Genomic DNA, 19,147 nt, shown 5'->3' on the forward strand with positions numbered 1-19,147 from the left:
CCTACCACCTCGTGGCCTTTTGGGTGAGAGCCAGTAACGTACCATCCGGTGAGGTTGGTCCAACTATGCCTAGGGGCTGTTGCTTGGGGAGCTCCCTATGGGCATAGTCTGTCTCTCTATATCTCTGCGGAGTAATGCAAGACTATTTTGGTGAGACTCTATATAATCAAGGTACTTTTCCCTAACTAAAAATAATAAAGGGGATACTAAGCCTATCCTATACATAGGGGCTTACATAACTATTCGCAGGGAGATCCCTTCTCTTAAACCCCTCCTGGAATCTCCCTTCAGAAGCTTCCCCCTTCTATTTATAGCCTAGTATGATGTCACCGTCTCCAGGCAGAAGGGGGTGGGGCTTAACTTCTGCTGAGTCCCTCCAGCACCATATGATAGGTAAGGGATGCTACTCTGTGAGCCCACACAGTTAACCCCCAAAGGCTCTAATCCCAAAGAGGGGGTTATATATGTATATATGTATGTATAATAAGTAGTCTATAATCAGGAATAGTCTGAGAACACCTGATATAGGTATTTGGTAATAGACGTTATGTGTAGCAAGGCTTTCCATTTGTGTGCAATTATTACACAAACTATAGTAATTCTCATCCACTTAACCTGCTAAGAGTGAATACCAGGTAACCCAGTGCTTCGCAGAAATGCAGCTAAAGGATGGTAGCAGGTGTTAGTAATGAGGACATTTGAGTAGCTATGATCAGCAAGTTCAGCAAAGTATGTTCGCTTCCAAAACTTGGCATTAGCCAACCTCAGAAAAGCAAAGAGCAATGAGGTGAACTTATAAGAGTCTATGATCGGTCCTAAGGATAGCAGGATAGGGAAGAAGAGCAGAGCTGGTGACAGATTTTACGGGGCCCAGGACTAGCTTTTCGACATGGGCCCCCACCCCCGTGTCGGCGGTCTTGCGAGCCCCCCATTTCACATCTCTATTCCCCCCCCCTCTTCCCATGTATTTCACTCCCAATTCTCACTCTTACCCCTTCTCCCTCACACTCTCTCTTCCTCACTCTCTCTCTTCCTCACTCTCTCTCTTCCTCACTCTCTCTCTTCCTCACTCTCTCTCTTCCTCACTCTCTCTCTTCCTCACTCTCTCTCTTCCTCACTCTCTCTTCCTCACTCTCTCTTCCTCACTCTCTCTTCCTCACTCCCTCAATGATCCCCCTATCACTTGGTCCCTTAATCCCTCCTCCTCACCCTCATGGGCTCCCCCGCACCGCCCTGGCCACACACACATACGATCCTCACTACAATAATCCCCCCCCCCACACAAAATACATACAAAAAACCCCACACCCAAATACATACAAACCCCAACCCCCCCCAAATACATACAAACAAACTCCACCCCACAAATACATACAACCCCACCCACCCCCCAAATACATACAAATCCACCCACCCCAAATGCATAAAAAAAACCACCCCCAAAATACATATAAACTACACACTTACCTTGGGGATGATCTCAGGCCCCAGCTCTCCCATGTTGCGCGGGCCTTTCTCACTCTCCCAGGCCATGCCTGTCTCTCATGCCGGTGCGTGCTCGGGACAGTGAGGGAGGCCCGCAGCTGGGGAGAGCCAGGGCTGGTTGCCAGACAAAGCAGTTGGCCTGACCTTTGTCCGGTTCTGTCGTTACCCCGGGCCCCATCTCTCCCCAGCTTCGGGCCTCCCACAGTGTCCCGAGCCGGACCTCTCTCTTATGCTCATGCACGCTGCAAGCTAATCCCAGCACTGACATCAGAGAAAGGCCCAGCAAGTGCTGGCATCAGAGGGAGGCCCACACAGCGCTGGACAGTGAAGGAGGCCCACAGCTGGGGAGAGCCGAGGCTCAACTTCTAGTGCCAGCCGGGCCCCCTGCAGCCACCGGGCCTGGGAAACTTGTCCCGGCTCCCCCCCACCCCCCTGTCGGCGGCCCTGAAGAAAAGGGGTCTCAAGAACTCACAGGGGTCAGGACATCTACTACTTGAAAAGCATTTTTAATACATTATGTATACATTATTCCATGGTACAACGTAATTGTTGCTGTAGATTTTCCCTTAAGTTTTAAATGAGATAAAGCGCCCCACCCCTTCCCCCACTAAATATTTTTTAACGTCGACGGTGCTTTAAATAAATGATTACGGATTTGATTAACATTTTGGAACTTAGAACCTATGAGCACATTCCCAATGTAAACTGAAAACCGGCTTCTGCGTTGCAGAAAATATATTCCATTCAGGGCTACAAGTCTTCTTTAGTACATGGGTCAAACGTTATCTTACTCCTGCTGTGTATGGCGTGTGTACTGTATTACACACATATGACACACAGTAACTGTACCCATGTCATATTCTCTAGCCTGCTGTTCCCATGCTTGGCCACCGGGACTGTTGCCACTCTCAATGTCTGGTTCTAGCCTGCAGTACCTATATTTGCCCACCGGGAGTGCTGCTGCTAAACTAAGAAACATTCCAGACTCTGATACCTGACACCTCTGCACCTGTGCTCCACCTCTCAGCCTGCCTATAGAAACCTCCCTTTCCTGTTCCTCTTTGCCTGTTTATACTGGTTACTTAGCTTCTGCAAGGTTCCTGTGTTTACTGCTGTGCTAGCTATTGCTATCATCCTGTTCCAGTTTCCTCGTTGCCGACCTCTGCTTGTTTTCTGACTTCGCTACCTGCCGCCTGCCTCAGACCTCTGCTTGTTTCCTGACTTCGCTACCTGCCGCCTGCCTTGGACCCCTGCTTGTTTCCTGACTTCGCTCCCTGCTGTTCCTGCCACTGGGATCCACTTTAGCCGAAGTCCAATCCTTGACAGAATAAACAGGCCCTACCATGGATTCCGCCGGAACAGACCTGGCCCAGGCTCGGACACTGCAGGACTTACAACGTATCATGGTTGGTTTCCAAGAACAACAAGGACACCTTATCAAACGTCTTGGTCACGTGGAAGAACAGGATACCCTCCGGAAAGAACGGAATGCCCGCCAGGTAGAACGTGATGCCTGCTGGGAAGAATGTGTCGTCCGCGCGGAAGGATGTGCCCTACACTCAGAGGAACGAGCTGCCGCCGCAGAAGCTGAAAACCGTGAACTACGTGCAGCTTTAATCACCGCATCTGTTCAAAAGACTCTGACTGTGCAAACCGCGCCCCGTGTAACCCTTCTGGAAAAATTTGGAGGAAAAGACAATCTTTTCGGGATTTCCTTAATCAATGCAGACATGTGTTCAAGCTTCAGCCTACCATCTATAATACCAACGAAGCCAAGGTTGGACTGATCATAACCCTGCTCAAGGATGAGGCCCTTGCTTGGGTCTCCCCTATGTTAGAACAGGATAGCCCACTGCTAAGGGACCTGGTGGAGTTCATCGATGCCATGAGTCTTAATTTTGATATCCCAAATCGTAGTGCAAATGCTGAGGCAACTCTGAACAATCTTCGTCAAGGAAGACGCTCGGCAGCTGAGTACGCCGCTGAATTCCGCAGATGGGTTAACGATACTGAGTGGAATGAGGCCGCGCAGAAATATCATTTTCGGCAGGGTCTCTCGGAGCAAGTTAAAGACGAACTAGCCCGGGTGGAGACCCCAGAGAGATTTCAGGACTTTGTCCGTTTATGCATCCAAATTGATCGCAGGCTTACGGAAAGACGATTGGAGAGACAGGGGTTCATGCCAAGCAACCCCGGGTTTAGAGATGTCAGTACCCCAAGACGTTCCAGGGAGACTGAGGAGGAGCCGATGCAAGTAAATACACTACGGGGACCCATCTCAACCGGGGAAAGGAATAGACGCCGAACAGAAGATCTCTGTTTATATTGCGGAAACGATGGGCACTATCTCGCTGATTGCCCAAACAAGTCCAGGCAGTCTTCTTTCCAGAGCCCTAGAAGAAATCAGCTGCACGCTATTTCAAAAACTGTTCTCTCTGCTTCTCAAAGGAAAGATAACCCTCCTTCGCTACACCCTAACCTCCTGGTTCCTATTATAATCGAGGAAGGAACACACCGTTTTTCAACCACAGTAATGGTCGACTCAGGGGCAGCAGGGAATTTTATGGACATAGAATTCGCCAAGAACAATTCGGTATCATTTGTAGCCAAGGAATCGCCAGAAAGGATGGAAGTCGTTTACGGTTCTCCCTTGAGCTCTGGACCTGTTACCCATGAAACCAGTAACTTAACACTAATCATGGAGCCAAATCACCAGGAGAAGATTTCATTTGGTCTCATTCCATCACCTTTGTTTCCAGTGATTCTGGGAATTCCATGGCTCATGATCCATAACCCACTAATCGACTGGAAGACCAAGACACTCACGTTTCCCTCGGAGCACTGTCAGCTAGCCTGTCTACCTAAAACTCCTATACCAGAGTGTGTAGGAATACATAAGATTTCCTCGTCTCAAGAAAATCTTCTGCCGGCTCCTTACTCTGAGTTTTTAGATGTGTGTGACAAGAAGAACGCGGATACGCTTCCCCCACATTGCTCTTATGACTGTCCCATAGAATTATTATCGGGTGCTGCTATTCCGTTTGGAAGAATTTATTCCCTCTCAGAACCGGAAATGAAGGTCCTCAATGACTACCTACAGGAGAACCTATCAAAGGGATTTATCCGACCATCTACTTCTCCAGCAGGTGCTGCGCTCTTCTTTGTGGGAAAGAAAGACGGTTCTCTACGCCCCTGCATTGACTATCGGGAACTAAATAAGATAACAGTGAAGAACAGGTACCCATTACCTCTGATTCCTGAACTATTAGAAAGAATTCGGTCAGCCAAAATCTTTACCAACTTAGATCTCAGAGGAGCGTATAATTTGGTCCGCATTCGACCCCGTGACGAATGGAAAACAGCCTTCCGAACCCGTTATGGGCACTATGAATATCTGGTGATGCCTTTCGGACTCTGTAATGCCCCTGCTACCTTCCAGCATTTAATCAATGATGTCCTCCGAGAGTTATTGGACCAATTCGTAGTGGCATACCTGGATGACATCCTAGTATTCTCAGATAACATCATGGATCACCAGAGACATGTCCGAATTGTCCTTGAGCGTCTCCATAAGTACAAATTATACATCAAGTTAGAAAAATGCGAATTCGAAAAAACCAGCATGCAATTTCTCGGTTACATCATCTCTCCCGAGGGTTTGAGTATGGACCCAGGCAAGATTCAAGCCGTTGTGGAATGGCCAATCCCTCGGAATGAAAAGGACATTCAGAGATTTGTGGGTTTTGCCAATTTCTATAGACGTTTTACTAAAAATTTCTCTGGCATTATTGCCCCAATCACCCAACTCACACGGAAGGAATTCCCCTTCAAATTGTCTCCTAAAGCGGATGCGGCATTCGAACAATTGAAGTCACTCTTCACATCTGCCCCTATCCTCATCCATCCAAATCCAGAATTACCATTCATCTTGGAAGTGGATGCATCCGACTCCGCTGTTGGGGCCAATCTGTCACAAAGAATTGGACCCAAGATGCTCCTTCATCCATGTGCCTTTTATTCATACCAAATGTCAACAGCTGAACGAAATTATGACATTGGAAACAAAGAACTCTTGGCTATAAAAGCTGCATTCTCTGAGTGGAGACATCTACTGGAGGGGGCCAATCACCCAATTACGGTCTTTACGGATCACAGGAACTTAGAATTCATTCGATCCGCAAAGAGACTGTCTGCGCGACAAGCCAGGTGGGCTCTCTTCTTTGCAAGATTTCAGTTCCACATCTCCTACCGCCCTGGCTCCAAGAATGGAAAAGCCGACGCCTTGTCACGGTCCTTTCCTAATTCTAGTTCAGACAAAGAGCAAGAAGAAACTATTCTTCCAAAAAGAATTTTTTTGGGCGTCACATTCTCCGCAGATCTCCTCACACGAATAAAGGGAGCCTACTCAAATGACTCTTTTCTTAAAAACCCTCCTCCGGAAGCAGAACTATATCTATGTGATGGTCTCTAGAACTGTAAGGATCGTCTGTTCATCCCTAAGGAGGTAAAATTAGAGGTGCTCCAATTAATGCACGACTCCTGACCCGCTGGTCACCCAGGTGTCCTCAAGACACAGGAACTGTTGTCTCGCTCTTTTTGGTGGCCTAAATTAGCACAAGATGTTAAAGACTATGTCCTCTCCTGTGAGACTTGTGCTAGGACCAAGACCCCTCGAGCATCACCTGTGGGTTTACTGCAGCCTCTTCCGGTTCCAACTCATCCTTGGGGGTCCATATCAATGGATTTTATTGTTGACCTGCCACGATCAAGTGGACATAATACCATCCTGGTAGTGGTGGATCGACTTACAAAGATGGCTCACTTCATTGCAGCACTGAATCTTCCTTCTGCAGACCAGACAGCCAAGTTGATTGTGAAAGAGGTGTTTCGGCTTCACGGGGCTCCTGATGAGATCATATCCGATAGAGGGGTACAATTCAGGGTAAAAGGGGACGATAGACAGCACTCTGATGGTGTTAAATATATGCAATTGCAGGGTGCACGGAACAAAAGGGGACCCTTATTCCCCTGTATAGTACTAACAAATCTACGTAAGTACCAGCACCCACTGTCTAATAGCTAAATGATGAAAACAGTTGTAATGCAGAATAAACATTTAATAATAAAATGAACCAGAAATAAATCAAATGTGTTTGCAGAAACCAGTATCACAAATGGGCATGTCACAAAGTGAGGGGTGGGGGGGGGAAAGAAGGAAAAGGGGAAAAAACATGAAACATAAGGAATATACACACAAAAAAAAAACAAAAAACGGAGAACGGAAAGTATGCTAGGGGGGGCGACGTTTCGAGGGACTACCTCTTCATCTGGCCCATTCCCCCTGGTCCAAAAGGACCGAGAGGTACTTCCCTAAGCCTCCCTTCCCCTATACCTGGTCAAATCAGACACCCCTGAAAATAGCTAGTAAACATATAGTGTAAGCTAAATACAGCTAAACAGCTAATAGCAGGGCAGCAAGAATCCACTAATGGTACAGTTAAAGCTGAACACAGCTTGCAAGAAAGCAGCTTGCAACTGAGCACCAAGAGTCCACACAGTCAGTGAAATGTTAATGAGAAAAATAAATGAAGTGGTCAAACCCTCAGTGGCTCTGCTCCTTCAGCTGCTCGTGTGGAGGGTTACAATTCACTTCAAAATTTTGGAGGACCTTCTGTTCCTCTCTAGGAATTCGTTTAAATTTATCGTCTGGCTATCATCCACAATCCAATGGCCAGACAGGAAGGACCAATCAGACTTTGGAACAATACTTACGATGTTTTGTTTGTCATCTCCAGGATGACTGGATTGATTTCCTACCATTAGCTGAGTTTTCATACAACAATTCACATCATTCTTCGACTCAGAAGAGCCCCTTTTTCTCAAATTATGGATTTCATCCAACCTTTATTCCTCGTTTTCCATCTTCGGGCCCCATTCCGGCAGTAACAGAGAAACTGGAGACTCTGCGAGACATCCAGGAGACCCTCAAAGAGACACTTCCTGAGACTCAAGAAAAGTACAAAAGAGCAGCAGACCAACACCGCAGACCCTCCCCAGAATTTCAAGTCGGGGATAAAGTCTGGCTTTCTACAAGAAATCTACGTCTAAAGGTTCCAACCATTAAATTGGGCCAAAAATACATCGGGCCATTTCGCATCTCAGCACTAATAAATCCAGTGTCCTTCAGATTAGAGCTTCCTGAGACCATCAAAATACACCCTGTGTTTCATTCTTCTCTGCTGAAACCTTTCCGTGAGAATCCGTTTCCTGGACGGAGACTTCCTCCCCCTGAACCCATCCTCGTGGATAACGAAGAGGAATTCATTGTGGAGAGAATTTTGGATTCCAGGTTACACCGAGGGAAACTACAGTACCTGGTTCACTGGGGGGGCTATGGTCCAGAGGAAAGGTCTTGGGAACCCAAAGATTTTGTACATGCTCCGCGACTAGTCAAAGCTTTTCACCGGAGATATCCAGACAAGCCTAGCAAGGATCGTCCAGAGAACGCTTTTGGGAGGGGGGAGTAATGTCATATTCTCTAGCCTGCTGTTCCCATGCTTGGCCACCGGGACTGCTGCCACTCTCAATGTCTGGTTCTAGCCTGCAGTACCTATATTTGCCCACCGGGAGTGCTGCTGCTAAACTAAGGAACATTCCAGACTCTGATACCTGACACCTCTGCACCTGTGCTCCACCTCTCAGCCTGCCTATATAAACCTCCCTTTCCTGTTCCTCTTTGCCTGTTTATACTGGTTACTTAGCTTCTGCAAGGTTCCTGTGTTTACTGCTGTGCTAGCTATTGCTATCATCCTGTTCCAGTTTCCTCGTTGCCGACCTCTGCTTGTTTCCTGACTTCGCTACCTGCCGCCTGCCTCGGACCTCTGCTTGTTTCCTGACTTCGCTACCTGCCGCCTGCCTCGGACCCCTACTTGTTTCCTGACTTCGCTCCCTGCTGTTCCTGCCACTGGGATCCACTTCAGCCGAAGTCCAATCCTTGACAACCCACAGATAACCCCAATGATCCAACTCTTGGCAGTTCCCCCAAAGTACTGAGGGTGCCATGGCACCAATACCCCTGGTGTCCTGTTCCAGCAAGTCCCCACCCAAGAGTGAGGTAGCGCTACCCACTATTGATGAAGGTGCACGTTGGTTACCTGCCTGGGTATTCCAGTACCCAGGTGCTGCTTGTCGCGATGGGTTGGAGCGTGTCCCACGTTGTGGGGCCTCCAACACAAATCCCCTCTCTCCTAAGGGTCCTGATCCGCCTCGTGGGGTGAGCTCCAGCTGGAGTGTCTCACCTGAATGTCTCTAGGTCCTGTGGCCTGGTTCCAGGCCGCAGTGCACCGCATGGCCGTCTGGTCACCGATGCAACAGTACTACTATACTACTAAGGGGGCCAATCTGGGGCCTTCCCAACAAAACTGTTTCTCATGTGGTGCAGGGCCTAACTGGGGCCTAGGGGTAGAGTTCTGGCCTAGTGCATGGGCTACTGGCACCACGGACGCATCCATCCTCTCTGCCGTTCCTGCTCATCTGATACACGCTGTCTGGCGTCCTGCTCAGCTGCTGCCTAACACTACCTAAGTAACGTTGAACTAGGCGTCCACACTGCGACCCTCCCCTCTGTGCAGGGGAAGCTAACTGGGGACTGCTGGGAAGTCTGGCCTAGTCAAGGGGCTTCTATCTCCCTGGACACTACCTCTTCCCTTGCTGCCTCCGTCAGGACTGCCTCACGCGCTCCTTGCATGCGTAGGATATCCGGTCTCTCACGCCTGCGTGCATCCCAGTGGTTGTGGCACCCCACGTGGGCAGTCCCTCCCTCTAGGGATTCTGGGACATGTAGTCCCGCGGTGGCCTGTGCGGAGCTACCCTAAGATGGCCGCTGCACTCCCTACTCTGCACATGCGCGCCTCACCGCTCTGCGCATGCGCGACTCACAAGGTAGCCGCCCCCACCTCCCGATCGTGCGTAGCTCCGGAGAACCATTAAACAGCTCCCCCACACCGGAGGCAGGGTAGGGGGGCTCGGCTACACTTACTATCTTTGGTGCCGCGGTCACATGACCAGTGTGCGGCATGGAAGGATTAATTCTGTGGGGAGTCCTATTTAGAAGCACAGACCAACACAGCCCCATCGCGGCAAACAATTTCCTCTGCAGATTTTTGCATGTTTGTCCGTGACGCAGAGGACAGTAAGGCCGAGCTTATACTTTCGACCGTGCGCACTCCTGCAGCCCCAGCGATCTGTGCACTTGGCTGCAGGAGATTGGGGAGTCGATGCAGGGGAGTGGCGGGGGCGTCACGAAGCTGGTTCACCCTCGTAGGCTGAACCAGCTCACGTATTGCTGACATCACGAGGCAGCAGCCTGAGAAGACAAAATGTATTGTCTTCTCAAAAAGCTGCCGTGTCAACGCGCCTCTTCGCCTGCAGGCGCGCAGGCACTTGGCTAACTGGTATAGCCAAGTACTGAAGTGTGCTTGAAGTGCGCACGCACGCAAGCACGCAGCAACTCCGCAACTATACACTGGCGACACACTTTATTCGAGCTTGGCTAGTGCCACGAATTCGGGTATACCCGGGTGTATTGAGGTTTGTGACTGTTTTCTGCCCGAGTACATTGAGTTATTTTCCAAGCAGGGATTGAAGCATTTTATTCCCGCTGGCTGCAATACTGCACAGTATATATATATAAACTGCATTACAATTCATGAATTTATGCCATCTGGTAGACACGCAAAGCATTGCAGCCTATTAAATCCTAATCATTATCATTTAACAGATCAGCCGCCCATCAGCCAGGCATGAACCCAGGCTGGGAAGGCAAATGCAACGGGGCTTGTCAGAGGTGAGGAGTGGCGCATTCCAGGTATCTGCCAGGTACATACCGGGTATTTGCTCGAATAAAGTGTGTCGGTGCAGTATGCTCGGCCTAAGTCTTGCTACTTCTGTATTTCTCTCTTATTAGTGTCCAGGTTTCCCCAGAGATATCACAGAGAGTGAGCGATATAGGAAAATGTACAAGTATTCCAGGAAAGTCATCAATGTAATTCAAAAAAATATTATCCTACCATAAACCTAATTTAACTTCTGTATTGTGTCACTAATAATCTTTATGCTTCTTCTTATGGTTGCGACCTGCACACATAATGCAATGAAAGCAGTGGATAATTCAGCAGTATTTTGTGCACCTGTTCCACAGCAGGGTGTCCATTACTCTTTTGACGAACTTTCTACAAAATTGTGTTATTTTTTGCTGCATATACTCCCAGATCGGAGCCAATTATCACTTTTATATGCAACACATAACTATGTTTGTAATATCATAAATTAACGGAATATTGTTCCCGAGATAGCACAGTGGAAACTACTGTACACACCACTGCACTTTAAAATATGTTCTTGTAGTTTGCTGCACACCGTACTGTTTGTAAAAAGTAAATTACTAAGATGCCAGCACGTAACTAAAGCGAGCATATATTAATGCTCTGTTAATTTAAGGCCAAATAATTCCTAAAACATTTGTATTGTCAAAAATATGAAAAATGTAAAACTGCAAGTCCATTATTCGAACACTTTGGGGCTTATTCTTTAAGTTGCGAGATCGCCATTATGGAAAACCCCACTGATGTCAATGGGGCTTTCGTGCAAGAGCGGCAATTTGGGAATAAGCCCCTTTGTTAGATATCTGCTAAGTACACAACCTACCCAGCTTATCCCTAAGCATCTTTTTGTAGCGCTTGCAGAATAATGAAAAACTGAACAACTTTGTATTTGCTTGAATAAAGATGTGATGTTAGAGACACTTTTTATAAGGAGTCCTGTTGATAAATGAAAGCAGATGGTCGTTGTTACACTTGATTCATTGAGGCTCTAGAAGCTGGACTGAGAGCAGCTGTCCTGGAGGACGTGTAAACAAGGATGCAACATAATCGGAAGGTACTGAACCTGATGTGCGAGGTTAGAGCGTTCCGTTTTTTACCTGGCTATTCAGTATGTTAAATGTTTCCCAGAATCACTAGTTACTGTACTACCGTAAGTACTGTAAGAGTTCAGATGAGACAAGACAATGTACACAAAGGATTTATTTGTTTGATTGCATTGGTTTTCTTAGTAAAAGAGAAGGCACCACATTGTTATCAATATAACCTTGAAGTTAAAGCCAACCAATGATGTTTTGTTTCTCAAATAAAGTAATTTAAAGATGCCCTCGCCCTCTCCTCGTCCCCCTCCCCCCACCCCCTTTTTCTTATCAAAATAGAACCAACAGGTCCCGCAGAGCACAATTAAAACTTTTATATTTTGCCAGGTTCTGGCACAAAAAATCCGACAAATATGACCACGTGTTACAAATAGAAAGCCGCAATGTCGTCTCCCAATAACGTTGTGGCTTTCTGCTGGCCACCGAAGTCAAGGCAGACCTGGTGGCCATATAGTTTATTTGGACACGTATTTTTGCCCTGGCGATTTAGGGTTACTTTACCGGCAACCACATGGTCCCTTGAAACGAGAGAGGTTAAATAAAACAATTATTAATTAATTGGGTAGCAGAATGCCTGTAAAAAAAAAAAATCCAAAAAAACTTTTTAACCTTGAAGGTGACCTTATGACGTTGCCTGAATGTCACACGGGCTGACATTCCTTGGGTCCTTGTGACTTTCAGGCAATGTCATCTGATTTTGCTCATTGTCTAAGGAGAGATTGCATTTACCGCTCCATCGGAGTGGTGAACCGTCTGGAACGGAAGTGAATGGTGACCAGTCACATCCTTACGGGTCTGACCACGATCATGGGATCGCTTGCACAAGCAGTGGTCCCGATCCCGGGACACTCTGGTGCTGCCAGTCTTCCGGCAGCAAAAAGGTTAATAATATGGTATTCTTAAGCAGCTCATGTCCATATTCACCCTAGTGCCCAATCAGTGTTGCTTGTGCTACTGCCATTACAGTAAAGTGCATTTATGAGGACAAAACAGCTTGTCAAGGAAATATTAAATATTATATATTATATACACATTTTTATGGAAGTTGGACATTATTTGTATTATAAATTCTTGTCTGCGTATACTGTATGCAACTCCTTCCAAGGTTTACTAATGCGTGCAAGCAATTTTGTTTGTGCTAGTGTCATTACAGCAAACTGCATTTATGAGAGCAAAACTGCTTGCACGCATTAATAATAGAGAAAAAAAAGAGAAACAGCAGCGCACTGCCAGGGAGCCAGGTGGTTAAAAAATAGAATTTATTAGTCAAAATAACATCACCCACAGGGGTAGTCCCGCCCTCCTATGCGTTTCGGACCATGCGGTCCGTTAACAAGGAGTACATCTATATATCCACGTGCACGCATTAATAAACCTGGGAAGGAGTTGCCTACAGTATACGAAGACAAGAATTTCTAATTAAAATAATGTCCAACTTCCATAAAAATATGTGTGCTGTGTTCTGTGTTTCCTTGATTTCCCTTACACCGTATCCCTAAAGAATATTGCCAAAACAAGAAGCATTGGACTAGGTTACTTTCTATATCAACACTGCAATCCAAAACGGTGTTAACCAATATAGACAAATGAAAAATGCTGCTTACCTGCTTCTCTTCAGCCGCTTCAGTTGAATTAGTTGAATTAGTCACAACATCTGCCTGGGTTTCATTAGGAGTGTCTTTTTCCTCAATAAGTGGAGAACTATCGCTAATCTGGTGAATGAGAAAGCCCACATTATTCACCAATGATATAAGATAAGACGTGTGTACTTTGAAATCCTCATTCTAAACTACAGTCTAAACTACATGTGAAAAAGAAAGTACACCCTCTTTGAATTCTATGGTTTTACAAATCAGGACATAACAATCATCTGTTCCTTAGCAGGTCTTAAAATAACCTCAGATGAACAACAACACATGACATATTACACCGTGTCATGATTTATTTAACAAAAATAAAGCCAAAATACAGAAGCCATGTGCGAAAAATTAAGTACACCTTATGATTCAATAGCTTGTAGAACCACCATTAGCAGCAATAACTTGAAGTAATTGTTTTCTGTATGACTTTATCAGTCTCTCACATAGTTGTGGAGGAATTTTGGCACACTCTTCTTTACAACGTTGCTTCAGTTCATTGAGGTTTGCAGGCATTTGTTTATGATTCGATTATGTTTGTTTACAGCTCTCTTAAGGGCCAGCCACAGTATTTCAATCGGGTTGAGGTCTGGACTTTGACTGGGCCATTGCAACACCTTGATTCTTTTCTTTTCCAGACATTCTGTTGTAGATTTGCTGGTGTGCTTGGGATCATTGTCCTGTTGCATTAGCCAATTTCGTCCAAGCTTTAGAGTCACATTTGACTCTAGAATACTTTGGTATACAGAGGAGTTCATGGTCGACTCAATGACTGCAAAATTCCCAGGATCGGTAGCTGCAAAAACAAGCCCAAACTCATCACCCCTCCACCACCATGCTTGACAGTTGGTATGAGGTGTTTGTGCTGATATGCTGTGTTTGGTTTTCGCCAAACATGGCACTGTGCATTATGGCCAAACATCTCCACTTTAGTCTCGTCTGTCCAAAGGACATTGTTCCAGAAGTCTTGTGGTTTGTTCAGATGCAACTTTGCAAACCTAAGCTGTGCTGCCATGTTCTTTTTAGAGAGAATAGACTTTCTCCTGGCAACCCTTCCAAATAAACCATACTTGTTCAGTCTTTTTCTAATTGTACTGTCATGAACTTTAAAATTTAACATGGTAACTGAGGCCTGTAGAGTCTGAGATGTAACTCTTGGGTATTTTGCAATTTCTCTGAGCATTGCAAGGTCTGACCTTGGGGTGAATTTGCTTGGATGTCCACTCCTGAGAAGATTGGCAACTGTCTTGAATGTTTTCCCATTTTGAATAATCTTTCTCACTGTAGAATGATGGACTTTAAATTGTTTGGAAATGGCCTTTTAACCCTTCCCAGATTGATGGGCAGCAACAATTGCTTCTCGAAGATCATTGCTGATGTCTTTCCTCCTTGGCATTGTGTTAACACACACCTGAATGCTCCAGACCAGCAAACTGCTAAAACTTTGGCTTTTATAGAGGTGGTCATACTTGCTGATGATCAATTAATCAAGGGCATTTGATTAGCAGCACCTGTCTGCTACTTAGCATCTTAATTCCTATGGAAGCAGTAAAGGTGTACTTAGTTTTTCACACATAGCTTCTCCATTTTGGCTTTATTTGTGTTAAATAAATCATAACTCGCTGTAATATGTCATGTGTTGTTGTTCATTTGAGGTTGTATTTACCTAACTTTTAGACCTGCTAAGGAGCAGATGATTGTTATTATTATGTCCTGATATGTAAAACCATGGAATTCAAAGAGGGTGTACTTTCTTTTTCACATGACTATAAACCACACTTAGGTCAGTTGCCAGAGTTAACATGTTATTTGCAAAGACTTCAAATGTATTTACACTCATGGGAAATGTAGATTAAAGAAGTTAAACGTTAAAATACGACTTTTACAAATTACCATGTGGTGGTAAAGCAGAGGGGCATAGATTAGTGCAGAATAGAAGACACTGGAAGTCGGAAATTGTATGGTAGGTCATTTGAAGCACCTTGACCTGTTTAGACTGATACAGTTAGCAACGTAATCCAACATTCCAGTTGAAACATCATCCATACAGGTTCTGTATTTCCTCATGCAAAAGTGACTGAACCAGTGCCATGTCAAACACAGAATAAACACTTAACAGACTCGGGACAAATAAGCAGCCACATGAAGAAGCAACATAGCCTTTTGCAAACAGCAGAAGCGTTTAAGAAGAGGACTTGAAATTAGATTACCAGTTAATCAACAGAAAACTCTCCATATAGAATTTCAATAGTAGTTAGTGTTAGGATTTTTTAAATCCATCTCTAAAACTCACTGTGCTTTATAGAAAAGTCTTTCAACGTGATGACAATCAGAATAAAAAGCTTGTGACTAGGTCGGATATGGTAACAAATATATACCAAGCCATGATATAGTACAGTATAACTAATGGTACTTTTCTATGTTTCTATGTTTTATAGTTTCTATAAACTATGTTTTTATATAAACATTGTTATATATATTTTCAACCAACCTATCAATTGATTGAATAAATGTAATAATAAATAAAATTCAAATTAAAAAAGACTGGGAAATAAGCGAGGGAAATACTCATTTATTACATGGTGCTCTTCTCCCGGAACTTCACCATTTTGGAGATCAGATGATAGCTCTGCTTCCTGTACCAAATAAAGCCAAGAGATGTTGAGAATTTGAAATATAAAGCAAGGTTAGAAACTCATCTGGGGTGTTAAGAGGAACAGAGGCATAAAAATAGCTCTGTTAGCTGTACAAGAGTGTACAGTGCAATATCTAGGCCCCGATGATCAGCAAAATTACAGTATATAGGGAACCGTGGAGACTGCCGATCTTCCACAAATTTGAAGTTTTATACATGTAGACAAAAGTCAGAAAGAAATAACTGCATATGATTGTGTACAAATTTATCATATAGAATTTATATGTGATCTATTGTGTGACTGTGTTTAGTCAAAATACAATACACAAAACATTGCACTTTCGCACTAGGTCTGGACTTCCATTTTTCGTTGTATCCACAAATACTACAACGGGTGGGGCTTGGAAAAACAATCCAAAAATAAGTGACATATAAGGACGGAAATATTTACGAATACAAGCACAAGGCAGACAAGACTAGCCAAAGCACAATATTACTCTCACAATTTTTTCCAAAACACATTAAATCCTGCAAAGTTCTGGAAGGTTATCAAGAACATATTTGAGCCCTCCAGCTACCAGGAACATCTAATATAAAAAGGATGATGACATTTTGTCAAAATCAAACTGCCATTGCCAACGCATTGAATAAATACTTTCTGGACTGTGCTACTTCCGTATTATTTATGTATGTATGTATGTCTTTATTTATATAGCGCCATTAATGTAAATAGCGCTTCACAGCGGTAATACACGTCAATCAAATAAATAACAACTAATACAAATAACACATCATGGGAAGAAGTTAGACATAAAAGTAACATTTAGGAAAAGAAGTCCCTGCTCCAAAGAGCTTACAATCTAATAGGTAGGTAGGAATAAGAGACAGTAGGAGGGTATACTGGTAAGTGCTTCAGCAAGGGGCCAAGGTTTATGTACTGTATGAGGTTTATAGTATCAGCCACGGAGCTGCTCATATGCTTCCTTAAGCAGGTGTGTTTTAAGGTGAGTCTCAAAGGTGGATAGAGAGGATCTTAGTCGGATATTGAGGGGAAGGGCATTCCAGAGGTGTGGGGCAGTCAGTGAGAAAGGTTTAATTATAAAGACACAGTTGTAACCATATTACTGTTGCCCATATTGGGTGCACTTTTGCATAAGTACCTTCTCCCCACTGTGCTGACAAATTTAAATTTATCCCAGTGTCTGAAGATAAGATTGCACAGGCGCTCCTTACAATACAACTAAACCGCCAATGTGGGCCTGATAAGTTGCAATCATAAACCTGGATTAATCCCCCAAAACTTTTTTAAACCCTGAAAAAAAGAGTAACTTTAGTATTTGTGACAAAGGCAAAACTGCTAAAGCTTCCAATGACAGCTACTGATTACAGCTGACACTAACATTAAGCTGGCCTTGGTTACCAGCTTGAAATATTTGGATATAGAGTATGACTCCAATCTAACATTCAGTTTACATAATGACATCTTTCTAGATCTTTTGAAATCTATACCAACCTGGATACAATTGATGGAAATAAATGTAGCCTAAGTCCCATGGTGAGAAAGTCTGTTGCGCAGCAGATGCTATTGCAGATTATTGACTGTATGGGCATTGTGTATGGTACAGCACCCCAAATGCAACCCAGCAAACTTGACATTCTATACAACGCAATATGCCATCTCATTTGGCAAACACCCAGCATTGCAATATGTTAACTAAACTACTGTAGGTTTGTTATTCCTCAAGTACAGGTGCAGGGTACATATTTTCTGTCTTACTTTTAAATACTTTGTTACCCTGTTATCAGAAATCTGTATACATTATACTTTACCAATGAGAGAGATGGTTTTTTTTATCAAATGGATTCATATAAAATTTATTTTTAACACACATATATTATTATTATATTTTATATACTATTTACCCATTTACCTGAGCAGGCTTCTCACCCTGACTGTACACAGTACTTAGGATCACGGTTCCAGAATCAGATTGTGAAATTCTGGGGAACCCCAACTGTCCATCTATCTCCCCACTTACACTCCCTCTCTTCTCCCCTCTCACACTCCCCCCTCACACTCACTCTCTTCCCCGCTATGTCCCTACTTACACTCTATCTTCCCCCCTCTCTCTCACTCTCACACTCCCCCTCTCTCTCTCCTTACACTCCTCTTCCCCCCTCTCGCACATCCCCCTTTCTCGCTCCCCCACTCTCCAGAATGGAATCTTTGGCCATGGACGATTGGCCGTCCGCCGCTGCCAATACAACTCACCGCTGGGCCGGTCGCCGCTGTACAATTCACCTCTTACAAAATGAACTTCGGCTGCCGTGTGCTCCTAGTCCCTGCGCAGCCATCCGCCGCTCCATCTTTAAAGGTCCCGCAGGACATTTTAAGGTGGTGCATCAGAGCAGAGGCCGTGGGACTTGGAGTGGCTGTCTCAGGACTCGGAGTGGTAGGTGGCTCATTTTTTGACTGGCGAATTGTACAGTGGTGACCTTGTCGGTGAGTTATTGTGGAACCCCCCTCCCCTCCCAACCCACCCCCCCCCCCTCCCAAATCACCCCCCCCCTGCCTCCCAACCCTCCCCTTCCTCCCAACCCACCTCCCCCTCCCAAACCCCCCCCCCCCCCCGGCTGCCGCAAGAACCCCTGAGGGGTGTTCACAGAACTCCAGTTGAAAATCACTGGTCCAGAGTCTGCCTAATGTATATGTATGAGCAGAGAGTGCAGACATTTCCATTCATAGTACTTCCTCTCAATCTGTTATTTTTCCTCATGGTGGACTATAAAAAACATATGCTTTAAATGAGGAAAAGATCCAGAGTGGTTATTCTCTCTGGAAAACTCAACACTTAACAAGTGATTACTCGCTTAAACTTGGGATCCGTAAACAGCCCTCTTTCCTTGGTAATTACTGCTGCGTCAGATTACGTTTACAGAGACCAGAGTGACATAAATTGGTAATATCTTGGTCAGCGCTGATTTTCTGTACGGCAGCCAATCAGGACTGCACAGCAAGCAGGCCCTGTAATAGGAGCCACCTGCTTTGACAAACACGGACCCAGGAAAACTAGGGCATTCAATGCATTTTTCAGTGGCCTCTGTGATATGTGTATGTAAGTGTGCCTTTTATAGCATACAGAAACTGAGTGAATGCATTTCACTGGCAGCAGGGGCTGCTGTGTGTATGCGTATCAGCACCATTTTATGTGCTGTGTGCGCTGATCTATCTGCAGATTTTGATCAAGCACGAGCTATGTGAATGTCTGAGCAAAAGCTGTGTGTTTTCCTAACTACATTTTTGTGAGATGCTAAGAACCACCATATGCGGACCTCTGAGCAGCAGGAGGCCTGGATGTATGTGCATTACAAGTGTGAGCTACGGCACCTGCATTATTGAGCCTGCTTTTA

General features: G+C 44.9%; 1 protein-coding gene across 2 annotated transcripts in view; it reads right to left on the reverse strand.

Moving 5' to 3' along the window:
* SH3BGR (SH3 domain binding glutamate rich protein) overlaps nucleotides 1-19,147 on the reverse strand; it is a 91,018-nt gene that overhangs the window by 14,950 nt on the left and 56,921 nt on the right. Inside the window, exons 4-5 of one of the 2 annotated variants that reach the window (XM_075593730.1) lie at nucleotides 15,681-15,737; nucleotides 13,069-13,176 (exon numbers count right to left, since the gene is read on the reverse strand). In XM_075593730.1, the coding sequence (XP_075449845.1) occupies nucleotides 13,069-13,176; nucleotides 15,681-15,737 (165 nt within the window). The remainder of the gene's footprint in view (nucleotides 1-13,068; nucleotides 13,177-15,680; nucleotides 15,738-19,147) is intronic. The other variant, XM_075593731.1, reaches the window with a different exon arrangement.

This window comes from Ascaphus truei, chromosome 3 (genome assembly GCF_040206685.1).
Source record: "Ascaphus truei isolate aAscTru1 chromosome 3, aAscTru1.hap1, whole genome shotgun sequence".
NCBI classification, from domain to species: domain Eukaryota; kingdom Metazoa; phylum Chordata; class Amphibia; order Anura; family Ascaphidae; genus Ascaphus; species Ascaphus truei.